Source organism: Equus caballus, chromosome 16 (assembly GCF_041296265.1).
Source record: "Equus caballus isolate H_3958 breed thoroughbred chromosome 16, TB-T2T, whole genome shotgun sequence".
NCBI lineage: Eukaryota > Metazoa > Chordata > Mammalia > Perissodactyla > Equidae > Equus > Equus caballus.
In genome coordinates this window covers 52,365,711-52,386,930 of record NC_091699.1, presented here as the reverse complement: position 1 = coordinate 52,386,930, position 21,220 = coordinate 52,365,711, and the positions used below count along the sequence as shown (strand labels likewise).

At 47.8% G+C, this 21,220-nt stretch overlaps 1 protein-coding gene across 1 annotated transcript in view; it reads left to right on the top strand.

Annotated features, from left to right (window-relative positions):
* Nucleotides 1–21,012, top strand: part of LIMD1 (LIM domain containing 1) — a 66,186-nt gene extending 45,174 nt beyond the window's left edge. The window contains exons 3-8 of the mRNA XM_023620578.2: nt 7,302–7,369; nt 9,884–9,946; nt 14,478–14,608; nt 15,269–15,320; nt 15,801–15,869; nt 17,158–21,012. Of these exons, the coding sequence (XP_023476346.2) occupies nt 7,302–7,369; nt 9,884–9,946; nt 14,478–14,608; nt 15,269–15,320; nt 15,801–15,869; nt 17,158–17,295 (521 nt within the window). The 3' untranslated portion in view covers nt 17,296–21,012. The remainder of the gene's footprint in view (nt 1–7,301; nt 7,370–9,883; nt 9,947–14,477; nt 14,609–15,268; nt 15,321–15,800; nt 15,870–17,157) is intronic.
* Nucleotides 21,013–21,220: the final 208 nt, after the last annotated feature.

Genomic DNA, 21,220 nt, shown 5'->3' with positions numbered 1-21,220 from the left:
TTTGATGTCAAGGAGGAGGGTTCTGGGCCCTGCGCTTGATTGGAATTTGCAGGACAGCGGCAGGCAGTGATTCCAGGAATTTCCAGGTTAGTAGGTGTCTGTTTCGGTGGCCGGATGTGGAGTGATCCAGCCTGGAGAGTACTTTCTCTGCCTCTCTGCTTCTCAAGGCGAGGTTGCTTGCCGTTTCTGCCTGGCCTCGCCTCCCTCAGAGTGCCTGCGCTGGAGATGGGCGTTACTCATGAATCAAGTTATATCCACGTGGGCGCCATTATCAGGGACTTTTGCAGAATTGTCTAGATGGTTAAGGATATACGATGTAGGTACAGTGCCCAAGACACAGAAAACACTTTAAAACATGGAAATTCCCGTCTCTGTTCCCTGGGAGGGAGAGAGAAACAGGATTCCATGAGCATTCAGTGGTGCGGGCGGGCTCATGGCAGAATGCAACGAGCCTTCACTTCAGAGCAGACACCCCTGGGTTCCCAGCCTGCCCACTTACTACCTGGGCCAGCCGCTCGGAGCCTTGAAATTTATGAAATGGAGATGATAATGTTTAACCTCTAAGTATTGTGTTTTTATGGAGAGAGAAGGAAACCGAAAGAGTTGGGAGCCCCCCCAGGTGTCATTCCTAGTGATTTCCAAGAGCAGTCAATTCCCGCGTCCTTGCACTGCTCCACGGTGTTGGCCTGCGATGGGTTTATTTCTGCCCGTTTCTTGGGCGAACGCTTTCCACGCTCGCTGAGCCTAGAGCAGGTGACGGGGAGTGAGTTTTGGACGTCTCTTGAAGAGGCGTGTGGCAGCGCAGGGGCAGGAAGGGGGGCTAATGATGCAATAACAGGGGTGTTTTTTGAACATCTTTAAAACCTTTTTAATACATGAAAATTCTAAATACAGTACTTGAAACTTAAAAGGCAGTCTACACATGTTAGTTTTTTTCTCTCACTCTGACAAAACACAAACTAATAGATTTGGATGTGAGATCCAGTTTGAAAACTCAGGTGGTCTTTTAAAACTTTAGTGAAAACTGGAGTTTGAGGCCTTCAGACCAGACTAAGGCCTCACCTTCTCAGGGCTGCGGGAGAGTCCTCAATTTTTTTTTTTTTTTGAATAAAGGAAATGCAGATGCAGCCTCTGAGCCCCTCCCCTGGCCTCTGGGGTCTGGACATGGGGCTCCTCAGCTCTCGGAGCTCCTGGCAGCAAGAGGATTTGTCTGGCCAGCTGGGCAGTTTTTCAAATGATGATCAAAGTAACACCTACCCCTTATTAAAAGTTTGGGGATGGATTGTAATTAGTCTTTAGGTAGTGAACACAATGTAATCAACACAGACATCGAAATATAATGATGTACACCTGAAATTTATGTAATGTTATAAACCAGTGTTACTGTGATATAAATAAATAAAGTTTGGGGAAGCGTAGGAAGGTATAAAAAAGCAAGCAACTAGTGAACGAGGCCCCCCCACCTCCCCCCCACTCCCCCCCAATCATGCAGCTACGGTGTCTCTCTACTCAGAGGCACTGTCACTCTTGGCCAGATTTCCTTTCCAGTCCTTTTTCTTTGAATTCCTTCTTTGTGTAGTTGAGATACACAATTTTTAGATCTTACTTTTTAACTTTTCACATTATTACATAAAGATTTTCTTTTAAAAATTAAAAAGAAAGTATTATTTTTCAGATTATAAATATATAATTCTAGGAATTAGAATTCCCCATGGCACAGCGGTTAAGTTCGCACGTTCTGCTTCTCGGTGGCTTGGGGTTTGCCATTTTGGATCCCGGGTGCGGACATGGCATCGCTTGGCAAGCCATGCTGTGGTAGGCGTCCCACATATAAAGTGGAGGAAGATGGGCACGGATGTTAGCTCAGGGCCAGTCTTCCTCAGCAAAAAGAGGAGGATTGGCAGCAGTTAGTTCAGGGCTAATCTTCCTCAAAAAAAAAAAAAAAAAAGAAATGTGTGAAGCAAAAGGCGACATTTCTCTCTAACACCATCTTCCAGTGTACCTTGTACTAGAAAAAATTTTTTAAGTATTGAAATGTATAAAGTACTAAGTGAAATTTTGCTTTAATACAACCTGTCAGTGCTATATAATACTAGATAAATTGAAAAAAGAAATTTATAAAATAGAAAGTGAAATTTCCGTGTAATAGTATCTACCAGTGCTACCACTGTTAGTTTTAGTGTGCAATCTTCTAGGTTTTTTTTCATGTCAGTGGTGTGTGTGTCTATGTGTATAAGTTGCTGAAATGGAATTGTGCTATAAATACAGTTGTCTAGCTTGCTTTTTTCACTTACTAATGTATTTTGAATATCCTTCGATAGTATAAACATTTTCCAATATCACTAAAACGCTTGCATGGCATTTTAAATGGCTCCATAATATTTCATCATTGAGATGTACTGTGTTTATGTGACCATTTCTCTGAGGCTGTCAGTTTGGGTCTGAGTAAACATTTATTCGCATTTCTGAATCTTTCCCTCAGCTAAGTCTCAGACAACCCCGGTAAATCAGAGAGAAACATTTTCAAGTTTCCTCTCTAGGGAGAGTTTATCATTTTGCACTCATGTCAGTAGCTTACAGAATTATGCAGTGACAGCAATCACAAACGAATGTGATCATTTAAAAAATCTTGGTTGATATCTGAAGTGAAAAACTCTTGCTTAATTTGTGTTTGTTAGAATACTAACAGTTCAATGCGTTGGCATGTTTAGTGATCTTCCTCTATGATTTTTGGAACAGAGATGAGAACAAAAAATTAATTCCCACTCAGATGCCTTAGAACTCCCTGGACCCCATTCCAGGATCCAGAGCTGGGTGTTCCCCACGCATGGGGTCAGAAGCTTCCTCTCTCTCTAGGAAGTCCTGTGCCGGGTCCAGACGGCTTCCTTGCTCCCTCTAGTGGCCTCGTCAGCAGCTGCAGCCTCCCCTCCTTTCCTCTCATCAGAGCCCGATTCGCCCCTGTGGGAAATCCCAGAAGGGAGCCGCAAAGGGAGCTCCACAGACGGGGCTGGACCTGGGCTTCATTTGCGGTCAGACTATGTGGGGATTGTTTTCCTTTATGGCTGGGCAGCTCCTGCTAGGGTGGGCTGTCTGTGTCCTTGTCACCTTGGCTGCTGGGGAGGGACTGGAGGTGGCAGATCAGCTCTCACTCTGGTGCGTGGTGGGGACAGCAGGTGGCAAGGATGCTCAGTTGGTTCTCCTTCTCCTTTCTAAACCTTTGAGTCCTCTGGAATCTTTTTATAGAGGGGAAAGTTATAAGTAAAGTAATTAAAATTAACTTCCGTGCTGCCAGGGGGTTCTGTTAGTGAACCCTGAAATCATGCAGCTGTAGGCGCTCATTCTTGTTACCGTAGTGTAGCAGAATCAGGAAATGCTTGTCAAGATTCTAGAATGGGACCCTTCTAGAAGAGAGGGTAACTAACTTTGAAGGAGGGACGGGAGAGAAGGTTTGGAGAGCTAAAGACTTGTTGCCTTCTAGCATACTTTAATACTCCCTCACTCCTTAAAATTTGTTTCAGGCTATAAAAATAATATAGTCATTGTAGGAAAAAAACTAATCAAAAATCATCAATTTCCTATACTCAGTCTTTTTTTATGGCTGCATAATAGTACATATGCCATAACTTATTTGATAAGAATTAGACATTTGGTTGATGCTTATTTTTTGTAAGGTATTATAAATGATGCTGAGATGAAAATCCTTCCAACAGTCTGACTCTGATTATTTCCCTAGGATAAATTTCTGCAGTGGGATTTTTGGGTTAAAGTAATCTGAACTTTCTAAATTCTGTTGATTTTTTTTTTTTTCTTAAAGATTGGCACCTGGGCTAACAACTGTTGCCAATCTTTTTTTTTTTCTGCTTTATCACCCCAACCCCCCCCCCCCGTCCCACCCCCCATCCCCCCTCCCCGTACACAGTTGTATATCTTAGTTGCAGGTCCTTCTAGTTTTGGGATGTGGGACACAGCCTCAACGTGGCCTGATGAATGGTGCCATGTCCACGCCCAGGATCCAAACCCTGGGCTGCCGCAGTGGAGCGCGCGAACTTAACCACTTGGCCACGGAGCCGGCCCCGAAATTCTGTTGATATTTAATATCAAGTTTTCTCTTAAAAGCTTGTTTTAGTGTCTACTGTCCCTGCAGGGTGGAGCGTGTCTGTCTGTCAGTGTTGTTACTAAAACTGAGTGCTATTCCTTTTGCCCTTTGCCAGTTGGATAGACAAAGCATGGTATGTTCTTTTAATTTGCAATGTAAAAAAAAATCGTGAGAGAGGCCGGCCCCATGGCTGAGTGGTTAAGTTCACGCTCTGCTTTGGCGGCCCAGGGTATCACCGGTTTGAATCCTGGGCATGGACCTAACACAGCTCATCAAGCCATGCTGAGGTGGCGTCCCACAGAGCACAACCAGAAGGACCCACAACTACAATGTACAACTATGTACTGGGGGGCTTTCGGGAGAAGAAGAAGAAGGAAAAAAACCAATTGGCAACAGATATTAGCTTAGGTGCCAATCTTAAAAAAAAACAACAAAACTACAAGAAACTACTTAGGAAATAATCCTTATTTACCTGCTACCCAGAATGCACAAACATTTATATGTTGTCATTTTGGTTTATTTTTAATAAGGGAAGTAGACTATTACAGATAAATTGGAGTCATCTTGGTTCCCCTGCTTGTGTCATTTCCCCCTTCCCAGGGCAGCTGCTCTCATGAATTGAGTGTCTGGATCCTTCCAGTCCCAGCTTTTATACTACTACCGCATATACAAGTATCAATAAACAGTAAATAGTACTAGTTTGTGTGTGTATGTATGTGTGCTTGCTTTAACTTACATATGTACTCTCTCTCATATTAATGCATCCTTGAGCTATTTTCCTTATTTGCACGAGTATGTTTAGTTCGGTTCATAATATGTTCAGATCTAGTTCATTCATTTTGGTTGCTGTATAGTATCACATCTATTAAGTATAGTCCACATTCTTCCTCAACATACTGATCAGTTTTTTTCTATTGGTGAAGATTGCAGATGCGTCTGGGTTTCTAGGTTTCATTTCAGTGCTGCAGGGAGCATCTGTATGTGCACCTCCCTCTGTGCGTTGGGAGGTCTCTTCTCAAGGGGCGTCTCTGGGAGTGCGTTGTGAGTAATGTGAATTTTCAGCTTTATGGGCTCTTGAAAAATTCTTCCCAAAGTGGTCGTGCCAATCGACAGTCCCACCAGCAGTGTGAAAGCGTTCCTCTTGTCCCACACCTGCACCAGGACACGGGTTGGGTGTCAGGCTCCATGAGTTTTGCCCATCTGGGAATGAGATAGCATCTCATTGTGGTTTTAATTTGCAGATCTGGATTGCTGGTGGGATTGAACATCTTTTTGAATGGTTATTGCCTAGAGTTTAACAGGTTTTCTCTTCTCTGCACCTTCCCTTCCTATTCTTGGCTCATTTTTTCCACTGGATTACTTGTCTTTTTCCTACAATTGTTGGTGTTCTTTGTATGTTTTGGATACTGGCACCTTGTTTTATGTGTTGCAGCCATCTCTGATCCCTGGTTCACCTTTCCTTTTATTTCTTCAACTTAGCATTCATGGCCCTCATTTAGACCATTGCCAAGCCCTCCTAGTATGAAGCCGAGTGGAAATTGCAGTTACATCCTCAAGGAATGTAGCATATACTCAGAGTATTAAAAAGTTCTGTAGGAACCAATCCGAGGGCTGGGGAGACATTGCGATGACAGCGAATCTGGCAGCAACTAACACCACACAAAGAAGGGTCTGACCAGGCCAGGAGGGGGGCCTTGCTGATGGGTGGGGCACAGAGGCAGGACAGTGGTGGTCAGCCCCTCCTTTCCACACCTCAGCCTCCATGTCTGCAGCCCATGGCCAGAGGTGCACTCCTCTCTGCTCCTCCCCGTGTTCTCCCCACGTGGCCTCACGTCCGCCGGCCTCTGACCCTCCTTCCTCCTTGCTGTTGAGCAGTTTGGCTTTTCAACGATTTTGTCTTTTAAACTTTGTGTTTGTTATTTTGTGTTGTACAGAAGTTTAGATTTTTGATGTCCTAGTTACGTCTTTACCATTATAAGATGTGCTTTTGATGTCTTACCTAAGAAATCCTTTTCCATGCCAACGTCAAAGACAGCTGTGTGTATTTTCTTATAATAGTGTTTGTTTTTCACGCTGGGGTCTTTAATCCGTCTGGAGGTTTTTGCTTTTTGAAGTTAAATTTACTTCCCCTTTTGTGGCTTTTCCTCTGCATCAATGCTTTCAGATCCCTTTCTGAGCTCCAACACATCTGTATCGCCAGTTTCTTCTCCGTCGCCCTGTGCTCTTTGCCTGCTCTGGGAAGTCACAGGCTGAGGGCACGCAGTGTTGCTGAGGGGGTTTCTGTGTGTCTTGTGCACTGTTAATGTTTGCGACGTTGGTGATTTTGGTTTCCTGTGGACCCTAGCCCCAAGGGGTTTGATTCCACTAGTGTTTAGAATTCATTCAGTTTTCGAAACTCCCACGGAGTCTGTCACATATGTTTTGTGCCTGGCCCTGCAAATGCTCTCAGATCTGGGAAGCGCTGAGTCTCCGGGGTCTGTGGTATTGATGCTCCCGCTTACCTTAAACACATGGCCCCACTGTGTTTTGTCATAAGAGATCAAAGCAGTTGACAAAGTATGTTATTCTTGTCAGTGTCCTACCTCTATGGAAACTAAAGTTACGTCTTGAAGGAGGCAGAGTGTTTTGAATTTTTTTCTTTCCTGCCCATCCCATTTAGATCAAGGGAAAACAGGAAAAATCATCTTTCCAACAATGTATGTTTTCAGTAGTTTAGATGAAAAAAGACATGAAAATGAGGAAAATAAGAGTTGACCAGCTTATAGGATTTTTCTGATAGGTTGTCACCAGTGTCCTTGGGTGAACATTTCAAAGGTGATGGTCTTAAATGGCTGTGGGAAACAGCAGCTTCACCAGAGACTGTTGCCCGGTACCCCTACTTGTGTGTGCCCCTGCCGTCCTGTCACCACGTGTCTCGCTGGCTTCTTTCTCAGCAGAGAGGAAGCGCGAGAAGTGGACGCAGGATGATTCCCAGGTCAGCCCTGGGTCTTCCTGCCAAGGAGCACCCACCAGGGGACCCTGTGTTTTGCCTTCTGCCCACCCATTGCCAAGGGCCACAGTGGCTGCAGTAACCAGAAATGGTTATCGACAGCTGGCATTTTCTGCATGTTTATTTCTGCTTTAAAAGATTTTTCCTTTCTTTTCTCCCTCTCTTCACTGCATATTAACATTTTCTTTCTACCCTGCCCTTGTGTTTCCTCCTTAGGCCGGAAGCTGAGAGGAAAAGCCTTTTATTTTGTCAATGGCAAAGTGTTTTGTGAGGAAGACTTCCTGGTGAGTTTGTCACCCAAGGGTCCCCCGCCCCGTCCTGACCAGAGTCAGTGGGGAGCATGTGGAGGGTCCGGGCTGGGCAGAAGGGGTGGGTTCTCCCCATGATGCCCAGCGCCGTTGGAAAGCTGCACTGATGGAGAAAGAGGTCTGACTTCCCTTCTGTAGATGGCTGGGGTGGCCCATGTTCCCGAGGCAAATGACAAACTGCAGAGCTCTGTGCTTTGAAGGGACTTTGGGGTCACTTGGCCTGTCCTCTTGTTGTTTCGCCCATTTCTGCCTACTCCACATCCCTGAACCTCTGCACTGGGATGGGGCCCTCCTCTTCTCATCCCGCCTGCTCTCCATGTGACTGCAGCCTCTCCACATGTCGAAAGTCCATCCGTGTGCCACTGATGCCCAGATCTGAGCTCCAGCCCCAGCAATACCCCTGAGGCCAGCTGCTGACATCTCACTGCCCACTGGACAGTCCCCTGGGCTGTCCCTTCACACTTCACTTGTCTGAAGCTGAAACATCACCCTGCCTGGCTCCTTATCTCTGAGAACAGTCTCCCAGGGTCGTCCTCTACCCCTCCTCCTTCTCGTCTCTCCCAGAATGAGGCTAACATTGAGCCCTGTGCCACTCTGTCCTCCCTGGGCCTGCTTAGCTCACAGTCACCGTGGCTCAGCCCAGCTAGCCTAAGGGCCTCCTCCACTCTGTGTGTGTGGTAGCAAGCGGCCTGCCTAGGCCCCACGTCTCCAGGGTTTGAGCATGGGCAGAAGCTCTGCGGTCCGGAGCTGCCTGCTCCCTGGCCTCGTGTCTCGCTTACTCTGCTGCTTGCCCTTCTCTGCACGCCGCACAGCCTCATACCTTCATGCCTCTGCTTGTGCCATTTCCCCTGCTTGGAACGTCTTCACCCTTCCTTTGCCCCGGCAGCTTCGACAGCCTGCCTGTCCCCCTGCCCCTACAGTGGAGCATCCCCATCTGTGCTGGCCAGGGTTGCCCTGGTGGAGCAGTGAGCGCCCTGCATCGCGTCCCTTTACAAGTCTTTCCCCTACTTGACCGTAAGCTCCTGGGGAGGCAGGAATGCGCCCCTTCCCCTTTACATCTTCAGATCCTAGCACATCACCAAGCACAGTGCTGCTCGGTGAGTGTAGCTGAACCGACCCTGCATTCAGGGATCAGGAGCTGAGACCCGGACATGGCTCAGGCCCAGCTTCTTTGTGAATGTGAGGGTTGATTCATTATGGCTCGTGTTTGCCAGTAACACACCAGCAAACCCAACCTGGCTTAGTAAAAAGGAAACGCATTCCAGCGCTGCGCCCTGAGTCATTTTCTCTTCAGTCTGTGGCCCCGGCTCTTGCCTGTTGGCTTGTCTCAGGCCTCCTGAGGGCCACATGGTGGCAGTACTCCAGAGTCGACATTCTCTGTTCCAAGTCAGAAGGCCTGAGTGCCTGTCATGGTCCTGCAGTCTCACCGGTTCTCACTGGGTCACGTGCCCGTCCTCGGGCAAAATCATTGGTGCTGGAGGAACGCGAGGCTCTGATTGGCCAGGTCTGCATCAGTGCCCTCCTTGGGACACAGCATGGGGTCAGCCCCGGGAATCACTGGGGACCCTAAGGTGGGTGTGGGATGTCTGCTACCCCTAGAATGGGGAGGGGGCCCGGGCAGCAGAAACCTCCACTACATTACCTGGTGTAGAGTGGCAGAAAGTTTCCCTTTTTCTTTTTCCCTTCCTTCCTTTCCATTTTCCCCCATTAAGTGTTTGCAATATCTAAGCTTCTAGTATCTTCCAGTGCATAGTATCTAGTGTATTTTCTGAGGTGAGTTCTTCATCTCTTTCAAGACTCCAGCTGTGTGTGTGTGTTTTGGTAAGGTAAGGAAGATCAGATTTATTGAGTTTCTCAAAGCTAACTATAAAAGCCATTGGCTTTTTAACCAGAATCAGACTTGAATTTGAATGCTATCCTTACCTCTTATAGACTGTGTGACCTTGAGAAGTTCACTTAACCTCTCTGAGCTTCTCTTTGCTTCCACTGAGAAATGGTACAGTATATACCTTGCAGAATTGTTTTAAGGATGAGATCAGTGGTCTCAAACATGAGCATCCCTCGGACTTCCTGATGGGCTTGTGAAAACAGTTGCCAGGTCCCACCCACTGAGTTTTCAGTTTGGTAGGTGTAGGGTGGAGCCCAAGACTTTGCATTTCTAACAAGTTCTCAGGGGGTGCCAGGGAACTCCTCCTTGAGAACCGCTGATTTCGAGATGAAGGCGTCTCCATGCACAGCCTCTTACACGGACCTGGTGTGTTGTGGGTGCCTGGATGGAGCTGTTGTAAGGGCGAGTGGTCTTAGCGTTTGTAATACAGAGGATATTCCGTCATTCATCACACAGCTGTGTTGTCCTTGGGGAAATGACAGATTCCTATACAGAGTGACACATCTTTCTGAGAACTGCCTTGAACTCCTCTTGGCTGGCGGGGAGGTGGCTGGATCCATCTGCCCCGCCAGGGCTGACTTGCTCTGCTCTCTCCTCTGCAGTACTCTGGGTTCCAGCAGTCTGCGGACAGGTGTTTTCTTTGTGGACATCTGATCATGGACATGGTGAGTAGGGTCAGCCGACCAAGACAATAGTGTGGTGGGCGGGAGAAGCATTCAGAGAAAAAAGAAATTCATAATTGAGAGCGCTATTTCCTCCCTTGATTTTTGCCTACAGCTGGCTTTATTAAAAGAAGACCCTATGCAACGCAGCTTGCCTGCTCTAGTAGAACACACGTTGTTGGCTTTTATTGGTATTAGCATCCTTAACCGTCCGGTCCACGCAATGTCGTGTTTCTCGTGTGGCTCTCTCCTCTGGGCTGTCCGGATCACACTGGCCTCCCTCCAATTTTCTGTGATCCTTGTGGTGTCCCGGGTGAGATGGCAAATGGAGTCTGTTTTCACCGCACAAACCTCAGCTCCCTTGAGTCGGGTGCAGAAAGTCAGGTAAACACGGTGGTTTTTCCCTGTGTTCTGCCCCACTCAGTCTGGTCCTAAGATGAGTTTTGGGGCAGTGGAGCAAGGAGTAAGTTTTATACATTTTGTCCCTCGCTCAGCCACCGGCTCTCTAAGCTTGTCTCGGGCCTCAGTGTCTTTCTCTCTCAGTGGGGACAGTTCTTCCTGCCTGGCTTCCTTATAGAGTAAGGTGGGGAGGTTAATGAATACAGAGTTTTTATTCTGTCTCAGGATCAAATCGTTCACCATTGGAGATTGGTCCCGTAGAATTTCTTTAATATACTAGTGAGAGAAAATGATTGTATTTCATTCTTTTAGTTGGAAAGACTTATTAAATCTCTCGCTAAGCTGACCTATTAATTCCATTCTGGAGAAGGGAATTGCTAATCATTGATTTTTTTTTTCCTTTTACCTTTTTATTGAGAAACGACTCAGAGTAAAGGGTGTACATCTTAAGTGTACAGCTGAATGAATTGTTGCATATGCATATACCTACGTAACCACCACCCAGATCAAGATGGAGAACGTCTCCTCCATCCCACACCCTAGAAATTTCCTTCTCATCCTCCTCTCAGACAGTGCCCCCCTCCGTCAGAGGTACCCACTATTCTGACCTCTATTGCCCCAGATTCGTTTTGCTGGTCCCGGAACTTCATATAAATGGAATCACACAGTATAGACTCCTGTGGGTCTGTCTTTTCTCACTTAGAAAAATGTTTTTGAGATTCGTCATGTTGTCGCCTGTGTTGCTAGTTCATTTATTTTCCTTGCTAAGTAGAATTTCGCTGTATGGATATAGCAGTTTGCTTATCCATTCTCTGCTGATGGGGATTTGAGTGGTTCCCAGTTTTTGGCTATTTATGAATAAAGCTGCTTTGAACACTCTTAGGCATGTCTTTGATGGACATAAACACTCCTTTTTGCTGGCTTTATGCTAATGTGTATAAAACAACAGTGGATCAGAGCCGACCCTGTTCCTGAGAGAACCTGCGGTCGGCTGACTCTGACATAGCACAGCTGAGCTTAGCCCAAGAGAGCTGTGTCCTCGCTAGTAGCTCATGCCTCAGTGGGAACATGGCCCTCCACCATTCCTCCCATGGGGGCCAGGCAGGTAGGAGCCACACACCCTCAGCCTGACCTTCCCCAAGTGCCTGCCAGACTTTAGCAGAATTTGTCCTTGAGGGGCCGGCCCTGTGGCCGAGTGGTTAAGTTTGCACACTTCACTTCGGCAGACCAGGATTTCGCTGGTTCGGATCCTGGGCACGGACATGGCATCACTCCTCAAGCCATGCTGAGGCAGTGTCCCACATAGCACAACCAGAAGGTCCTACAACTAGAATATACAACTATGTACTGGGGGACTTTGGGGAGAAGAAGGGGAAAAAAAAAGAAGATTGGCAACAGATGTTAGCTTAGGTGCCAATCTTCAAAAAAAAAAAGAATTTGCCCTTTATTTTAGAGTCCTTCTGAAAAACTCACTACATATGAGGTCAGCAGTGTCCAACTTTATGAACATGACTATAGGCTCTTCTTATTTCTGGGTGTCCTAAGCCGCCTTTGGGCCTCAGGGTATTTCATTTATCTATGGTGCATGACAAACCACCCCAAAACTTAGTGGTTTAACACCACAGTGGTTTATTATTTATCATGATTCCATGGGTCAGGAATTCAGCTAGAGCTCAGCAGGGCGGTTCTTCTGCTCTGTGTGGCATTGACTGGGGTGTCTTACTCAGCTGTGCTCAGCTAATGGCACAGTTGGACAGCCAAGATGACCTCTCACCCTCCAGGCTTCCCTCCCTGTGGCTGACAGTCTTAGTCAGTAGTCTAGCTTGGGCTTCCTTATAGCAAGGGAGAGGAGGCGGAAGCTGCCAGTCTTATGTGCTTGACTCAGAAATCTCAGAACATCATTTCTTCTTCATTTGATTGATTAAAGACAGCCACAAGTCCAGTCCTGCTTCAGCGGGAGGGGAAATACTCTCCACTTGTTGAAGCGGGGATCAGGCTGTGTGTACAGGAACGGAAGGAGTTGTATTTTGGAGACCATCTCTAGCACACGGGATAGCGTGAGATTGAACCTGGGTTCTTACAGGTCTTCCCTAGGACTTGAAAACTTTTAGCGAACATCTGTCTAGTAGAGACCCCCCAGTTTAAAACAGAACCCTTAACTGCTGCCAGGAATTGAAATAATGCAGAGGAAGACTCCTTCAGATATCGCCCTTGATTCTCCAACAGAACCCCAGTTGTCCAACCCTTTGTGTGAATTGTCTGTCTGTACCCTGCTCTGTTAATCAAGGAGGATACTCTGGGCTTGAAAGTTAGAACTGGGCATTTTCCCACATAAAGAAAAATTACAGGGGCCAGCCCGGTGGCGCAGCGGTTAAGTTCGCACATTCTGCTTCGGTGGCCCAGGGTTCACAGGTTTGGATCCCTGGCACACACCTACACACCACTTGTCAAGCTATGCTGTGGTAGGCGTCCCACATATAAAGTAGAGGAAGATAGGCACAGATGTTAGCTCAGGGCTAATCTTCCAAAAAAAAATTACAGCTAGTCAAAATGCAGCAAAATGGCATCTGTCCTATCACACTTCTGGCACAGTGTGGGTTAAGTTAATGTAAGGATCTCCTTCTGCCAAGACAGCATTAGTATGGGTCAAAATACCTCCTAAGGTCCAGATTTCCAAGTGGACTTTGGAAGCCCAACCGGTCATTCTTCCTATTTGGCAGCTTAATAGGGTCCTCAAAGGTTAGTGAAACCCCAGAGGGAATTGAGGAAGCTTGAAAGCTGGAATAGCACAAACTCCCCCCTTTATGCCTTGGCTGCCCCGCACAAGGGGTGGCGTTGGCCTCGGAGGCAGCGCTAGGTTGCTGGAAGGAGCCGGAACACGGCATGTCTTTCTCACAGGTCTCACAATGCGCTGACAAGGGTTTCCTCAGTTCCGAGTCCCCTTCCTTCTGCCTGTTTGAAGGCTTTCTGTGTGGCCACGACTCCAGAATCCTGATGCCCATTCTGTACATTCCTTGCAGATGGATATTTGGGTGCAGGCTTGCTGGTGTTGATTCCACAGCTCAGTTGTTTGTGTTGTTTCGTGGCGTAGGTAACTACAGAAATGAATCTCCTGTTGAGTCAGCACAGATCCTTTCAACTGCAAATTATAGAAAAATCCAGACTCATTTTAACTCAAACCAGTGGTGTTCAAACTTTAACCTGCACCGGAACGACTTTGTGAAAACAGCAACTGCTGGGCCTCACCCCTGAGTTTCTGATTCACTGTATCTGAGGTGAGGCCCGAGAGTGTGTGTTTCTGATGAGCTCCCAGGTGATGCTGTTGCTGCAGGTCCAGGGACCACGCTTTGAGTACTACTGACTTAATAGGAAGAATGTGTTATCTGCCCTAAGAAGAGGTTTGGAGGCAGGCAGCTCCATGGTGAGTTAATCTGGTTCCTCACTGACATCACCAAGGGTGTTCCTGCCATCTCTTCTCGCTCCTCCCCTCCTCGTCTGGGCTCTGTCCTGGTTTCAGGATGGCCTTTTACAGTTCCAGGTATCATATCCAGATCGGATGATGCTGAGAGGAAGGTTTCTGGGGGTTTCTCTTCATTGTGTTTAACAACAACAACAACAAAGAGGCTTTGCTTACACCGGATTTGAGATAATCAGGGGCGAATCATGGTTTCTGGATTATCAGGCTGCAGAGTCAAACCTGCTTAGAAGGGGCACCTGGGAGGCAGAAGTTAAGAGGTTTTTTCCAAGTTCTGCCATTTCCATGTGGAATTTCCTTTAATCTTTCCACGTACTTGCTGCTTCCCAAATCTGGGATGGATGCTTTCGTGGCCCTGCTTTGAATTGTTCCTGCAAAGAACTGTAAAAGTCTTTTGATAGGGGGCCCTCTAAATTCCCTCCTGGAGGTTTATGAAGTACAGAAGAAGGATCCTGTTTGGCTTCCTCCTGTTTGTACATCTAACTAGATGATCCTTTCCCGCCCTGTCATCTTGACCTTGGTCCAAGTGAAATTGGGATGAGTGGGCCCCGTGTGGTTGGTTGCTCATATGGTCCCTCGGTCTGATGTGTTTTTCTCTTCTACCATCCCTTCCTTCCCATAATCCCCGCTGAGTCCTGGCCTCTTCCTTTGTGCCCCTAGATCCTACAGGCCCTGGGGAAGTCCTACCACCCTGGCTGTTTCCGCTGTGTCATCTGTAACGAGTGTTTGGACGGCGTGCCCTTCACCGTGGACTCAGAGAACAAGATCTACTGCGTCCGAGATTACCACAAGTAAGGAGGGATGGGAGCCGAGGGGAGCCACACGTGTAAGCCACGCTGCTCTCAGCAGAGTCGAAGATGGAAACCTGCTGAGGTGGCTGCAGGCTGCTCGTGCCTTAGTCCACAGTCCGGCAAAGCTTAACACTGAGGGGTGTAGCAGGGGCCTTGGGAGGTTAGTTGATGCCCCTGCAGGCAGGAACTGGTTAAAGAATCACGTTTACTGAAAAAACAGAACAAAAACCCTATAATCAGATTCCTAGCTACACCTCAGGCTTAAGCCGCCAAGCCCTGTGGCTCCAGCTTTACCCAACTTCAAAAGGCGCCTATTCAGCGGTGCTGGTCTCCACCACCCTTGGTTTGCCTGGGCCACTCCTAGGCACCGTGAAGGAGTAAACAGACTGGTCAGCCTCTCCCCCAGGAGAGCGAGAGGCGGCCAAATGTGCTTGTTACCCTGGGGAACAGTCTCGAAGCGATACTGAAGCATGTCCCAGAGAGGGAGCCACGCTCATCTTTACACGAGGGCCGGAGGGATTCACTCGAAGAGCCCTGGCCGGGAGGCAGGGCCGGGCCAGCGAGGAGGGCTCCGTGCAGGTTTCCACACAAGTCTCGTTCGGGGCCTTGCCTCCAGAAAAGCCACAGCGGCCTTTGACGGCTCCTTTGCTTCTCCCGCAGGGTGTTGGCCCCCAAGTGTGCCGCCTGTGGCCTTCCCATCCTTCCTCCTGAGGTAAGAGGCTCTGAAAGATCTGTGTCCTACCCTTCCGCCTTTAAAAAAGACCCTTCTAAAATCTCAACTCTGAGAGAAACAGTGTCCTCACCAAGAAGCTCCTTTCTCACTAGCCGGCATCCCTAGGCCAGTGTCATTCTTGTGACCTTGACCCTATAATCAGGTCAAACTCTGATATTAACTCTGAGGTTAGAAGATAAGCAGAAAGCTTGCCTTTTATTAATTTTTAAAAAATAACCATCCATGCAGGTGTTCTTTTCAGTGTTGACTGACATTCCAGAAGGTAGGACTGCTGTCCCTCCCACTTCCTCTCATCAGCTGACTGTGTCCTTTTTCCTACCAGTGTTATAGCCACGGCTCATTTATGCTCCTCTCCTAAGGCCGCCTACTTGTTACCTCAGAATCCCCCCCAACCCCCACAGCATGTGGAGCCCGGTGGGCCCCTCAACTGGCCTTTTGTTCTGCTTTCCTTCACTCCAGGGCTCAGATGAGACCATCCGTGTCGTGTCCATGGACAGAGACTACCATGTGGAGTGTTACCACTGCGAGGTAGGCCCCCTGCCCAGGCCCCCGAAGCCCGCTGTAGAAGTCCCAGAGAAAAGCATCTTGGGTTCACTGGGGCACGAGATGGTCAACAAGATTCGGGCAAGGGGCTGCCCTCCAGAGCTGATGGAGGAAATGGGGTGAAGCCTGACTTAGGGAGGAGGTTAGAGAGGATGTTTGGGGTATAAAGGCTTTGCTATCTTCTCGTTCGTACTGCCAAGGCCTGAAACCGTCACAGCTGCTCTCCTTGAAACTGCAGAGCTGGGTGGGTCATGTGCAGGGGGAGCTTCAGGTCCCGTTTAGGGGCCAGATTGTCAGGCAGCTGTGTGATTTGGGGAAGAGACTCCTCCCTTCCAGCCTGTAGGCTGTTCTATCTGCCAAGAGCCCCTTTCTCACCCGAGCCCTGGAAATCATGAAGAAACCCACCTTGGAGACAGACATGTCTCTGGTTGATGCGAAGGTGGGTGGGGGCCCTTTTGCCCCTGCTGTGTCCTTGTGTCACACCCCAGGCTGAAGGAGCCACTGGTGCCCCATGACTGTCAGGCAGGCCTGGGGTAGCCCCTCACCAGCCCTTGGGCAGAGTGCAAACACTTAAGTGCCTGTGGAGTTTCAGCCAGCATTAAGTGGATTCACCCGTGGAAGGAGAGGAGCTTTCTTTTGTGATGCTGTGCATTGGGTGAACGGCAGGTGGTGGCGTGAGGCTGATCCCACTGCCAGCACTGAAGAAACAGGTGGAAGTTATTGTCAGTGGTCCCCCAGGTGCTGGAGAAAATGGTGAAACGCTTGCTTGACAGGCCTCTCCTCACAGTCCAGACGAGTGCTGTCCAATAGAAATCGTACAGCCACAAATTCAAGGCATGTGTAATTTTAAGTTTTCTTTTGTAGCCACATGAAAAAAGTAAGAAAAAAAAAGGTGAGATTCATTTTTGTGATATTTCACTCAACCCATATATCAAAAATGTTATTTCAACGTCATCTAAGAAGTTTTTCATGAGATATTTTACATCTTTTTTTGTCCTAAGTTTTGGAAATGTGGTGTATGTTTACGCTGATATCACATCCCAGTTCTGATCCACCCCATTTCAAGTACTCGAGAGCAACATGTGGCTTGCGTGTCGGACAGCACAGTCCAGACCCGCCCTGGGCAGGAGCTGTGTGTTTCTGCACCAGCATTTTCCACCCGGATGGAATCACACAGCACCTTCTGCTAGTTGTGGGGACTGTGGCCTCTGTGTCAGTCTTGCAGTCCATTTATTTTGTTTTGCTACCACTGGACATTTTTGCCTTACCCCAGGACTGTGGGCTGGAGCTCAATGATGAAGACGGTCACCGCTGCTACCCACTGGAGGACCACCTATTCTGTCACTCCTGCCACGTGAAGAGGCTGGAGAAAGGCCCCTCGTCCACAGCCCTTCACCAGCACCGCTTCTAGCCGGAGCCTCTCACAGACATCACGGCGGGGATGAAAAGCCAGGGTTGCACGATGAGAAATCTGCCTGTTAATTCCAGTGGCCCCTGGGGTGGAATTGGGCTAGAGGGGAAGGAGGGTAGGCTGGCGAGTTCCTGCACATCCACGTGGGATCCCTGGCCTTTAACCTGGGAGGTGGACCCTGCCTGTCTGTGTGTATTTTCCAAGTGCCTTTCTCCGCTGCCACACCCTCACCAGATTACTCAGGACGACACTCCAGCAAGTGTGTGGCATGTGACAGGAGATTGCATCAGCGTACCTGAATGAACCCTCCTGTCCACTCTGGTAACAGTTCGTGCTTCAGAGGGAAAGGTTTGCGTTGAATGTATTTCACAATATCCTGTGAAGAGAGATTTCAGCTGCCAATACATTCAACCCTTTCCCTCCGCTTAGGAAAGTCCCTGCACCCAAACACCCCCTCCTGCCCCGGGTGCATGTACACACACGCATATGTACACACACTGCCCCCCCCCCCCATGTCGAGCTTCGATTTTTCTGTAGAATGGCTGCAAATTTTAATTGCATTATTGCAAGAGGGAAGCCCTAACATGTGCTCTGTATCTTAGGGAGAATTTACTTGCTCAGCCAGAGCTAAGTTTTGAAATAAGCGAGACAGGGTTTCCTGCTCGTCCCCCGACAGCGTACCGTGTGCCGCTGCAAATCTTCACTCCCTTCCAGGCAGCTGGGGGCCCGATGGAGATTTGCCCTGTCCTAGCAAATTGTGCTTCGGGACGAGAACTTGGTGCAGGCACCAGGCTCTTCTGGCCCCTTGTTTGTGCTTTTTATCTGGAGCTCTCCAGAGTCTGTGACTTTGGAGTCCCTCCTGCAAAGGCAAGACTCCAGATGCTATGGGGGGACATCTCTTGTGCCTGTTTTCGCTTATTTAACAGTGTGAAGTCCTGCTCGCAGACTGAGAGCCAGCGCTTGGTAAAGGAGGATAGTTTTTGTGTGTGTGAGGTCTCTAGGCCAGCATGAGAGGGAGGGCCTCAGGGTAAGTTATGATATTCATTTCACAGGTTTCTCTCTTGCCCAGTTCTTGGCACAGGCATTATGTTTGAGGAAACCGGTATAAGGTACATGTTTTTGTTTGTTTTTTCTTTTTTTGTTTTCCTCCGCTTTCAATCTTCCACACACACAAAATACCTCACAGATAAGAGCTTTACCACATGGCAGATTAAGGAGGTGCTCGGCCCTCACCCTGGACTCAGATACCTTCCTAGCTATGTTAGGAATCTCTGGCTTCACACAGGCTAGACTCCAGCAGGCCAGGCCACTGTATTCTTAACTGAAGGGCAACTGGGAATAGATCTGATTGAAACGAGGTGCTATAGCCTTATGCATTTCAGCACAGTGCCACCCTGGCGTGGCAAGGGCTAAGGGAGGGCCACACGCTGGCAAGATTTCAAGGCCACTGAAGAGGCAGAATTTGCCCTGCATGTCACGTTCCTGAGGCCAGAGGTCAATACCCCTTGGTATTTCAATGAGAAGAAGCTGTAAAAGAAAAGAAAGAAAAAAAAAGATTGGCTGGCATTTGCTCTCTCAGCCTGTGGAGAGGGCCCCGTGGCCTTGTCACAGGAGGGTGGGGCTGTCTCACCACTGCCAGCCAGGCCAGGAGATGCATCTGGCGTCTGCTCTCCACCCCCTCACCCCACACCCAGAGCCAGGGGACTGGGTGTTGGTGCCACAGAGGGTGGTCAGTGGAGCCCAAAGGCACATGGGACGCACAGACTTTTCACTGCTCTTGGCACCACTTCTAGGCCTTATTTTCACTCATTTGGTAGCAGTTGCTTTAAGAAGCACAGAATTGGCACCATGGGTTGTCTTTTCCGTTACTATTAAATTCATTCTGTTGGAATTCTTTGGCCACATGTCACTTCAGCCCGGGCCCTGTGCTTTCATTGGTTCCTTTTCATGGGCTGGGCCTCCTGAAAACTCGTAAATGCATGGGGCCTGCAAAGTGAACCCTGGGGTCATACCTCTCCCTTCCACCGACCTGCTCAGCTCAGCTTTGGCAAGGCTGGTGGGCAAATGAAGCCAGCCGGTGTGTCTTAACCTGCCTGTGCCAACTGAGGAACGTCTCTGGCCTTGCTGACACACCTTCGCTCCACTTCCAAGTCAAAACAGAGTGAAGAAATTGCCTCGGAGCCACTGTCAGAAGTGGCAGAGACTTGTTTGCAAGTTGGGTAACTAATTAGTTAAACAGTCTGTGATTAATTTTTTAAATGAAATTTTTAAAGTGGCCTTGATTGAAGTGATTCAGATAGCTCTGCAAATATGGCATTTTAAATCGTTGAAGAAGAGCCGTAAGAGAATTTCCAGACGTTCTAGAAATCAGGGCAGCAACTTGTCTTATCAGCATCCCTGGAGAGGACACCGAGTAGGAATCTTGCCCCACTTGTTTCTCTCCTCCTCGGGCCCATGCAGAAAAGCCATGAAGAGATGGCCACCTACCTGGTATTTTAAATGTTCTATAAGTTTCTAGCAAAATAGAACTGTAATGAGGTTGTATTTATAGGCACGTAGAAGGTAAACACAGGCACCTGGTAGACCAGGATGAATAAGTTTGTCTTAAAAGGTAAAGCAAATAGCCCTTCCTGAGTTCTCTAGACAGCTCTTGGACTTTAGATCAACGAGGAGAATTATGACCTGATTCTAGACCCCAAAGCCCGCCTCCAGCATTCTCCTTTGCCTCATTTTGCCCTTTAGTTTTTTCTTGTCTTTTTTCCCCCCCTAGCTAGGGCCATTCAGAAACTGCCTGGGTGGTCTGAGAAAAGCCAGTAACCCAGTTTGGCCTCCTAGATCAGGATATTCTCTCTCTCTCTCTCATGTTCTTCCCCCCTCTGTCATTGAGTAGAGTGATTGCTTCATCTCTTAACACGGAGGAGCATTTAGTCCTGTCTGGGTCATTGCCTGTACATGGCAGCAGGTTCCGTTTCTCCGTGGTTAGTGCTCGAGCGAAAACTTGTTTCAGCTGAGTCCACTGAGATGATGTCATTGAGACCTGGGTGGCCAATGAGATAAGCAAGGTGTTCTGATCACCTTCAAGTGTTGCCATCACCTTGTTTTCATGGGCTCAGGTCACACTTACAAAAGGAGAGACAGAAATGTTAGGACTTGAGGGAATTATTTGGAATTCAGTCTTTGCCCGGCTGTTTTTGTGTGCCGTTTCCCATGTGCCCGAAAGAGAGCTGTGATAGTTGCTGGTACCCTTGCAAAGAATGTGTGCTCAGCTTGACCCCCAAACTGTTGTTGCTTGATGCGCTTGTTAAAACTCTGTCTGCCAGGAAACCAAATTCTTTGTACTCTCCTTTGTGCCAGGAATAGGTCCTAATTCCCCAGTTACTATTTGAAGTAACTTTTAAAAGTAATAGAAAAAATGAGTAAAATATATTAGCTATGTATTATTCTGAGCCAGAACTGGACAGATGTGGGAAATTTCCATATGGTGTATGAAAATTTCACTGTGCAGGGAAATTATATTCCTCTGTCTCTTCTTTTACTATAAAATTATTCAAAATATTGTTACTATGAAATTATTCCAAATTTTACTGTTACTATAAAATTCTTCAAAATATTGTTACTATAAAATTACTCAAAATTTTACTGTTACTATAAAATTCAAAATATCATGACAATAAAACTGCATCAATTTGTAGATCATTAAAGTGCTCTCCAACATAATGATGTTTCCTGGGTCGTCTTTTCTGTGTGTGGAGTCAGCAGCCAGTGCTTTTTGCTAATTGGATTTGGTCTTTTATAGCTGTGGATTCTTAAAGGAACACAAAAGTGTCAAAACTGTGAAGGACGGGCTGGCCCGGTGGCGCAGCGGTTAAGTGTGCACGTTCCGCTTCGGTGGCCCGTGGTTTGCTGGTTCAGATCCTGGGTGCAG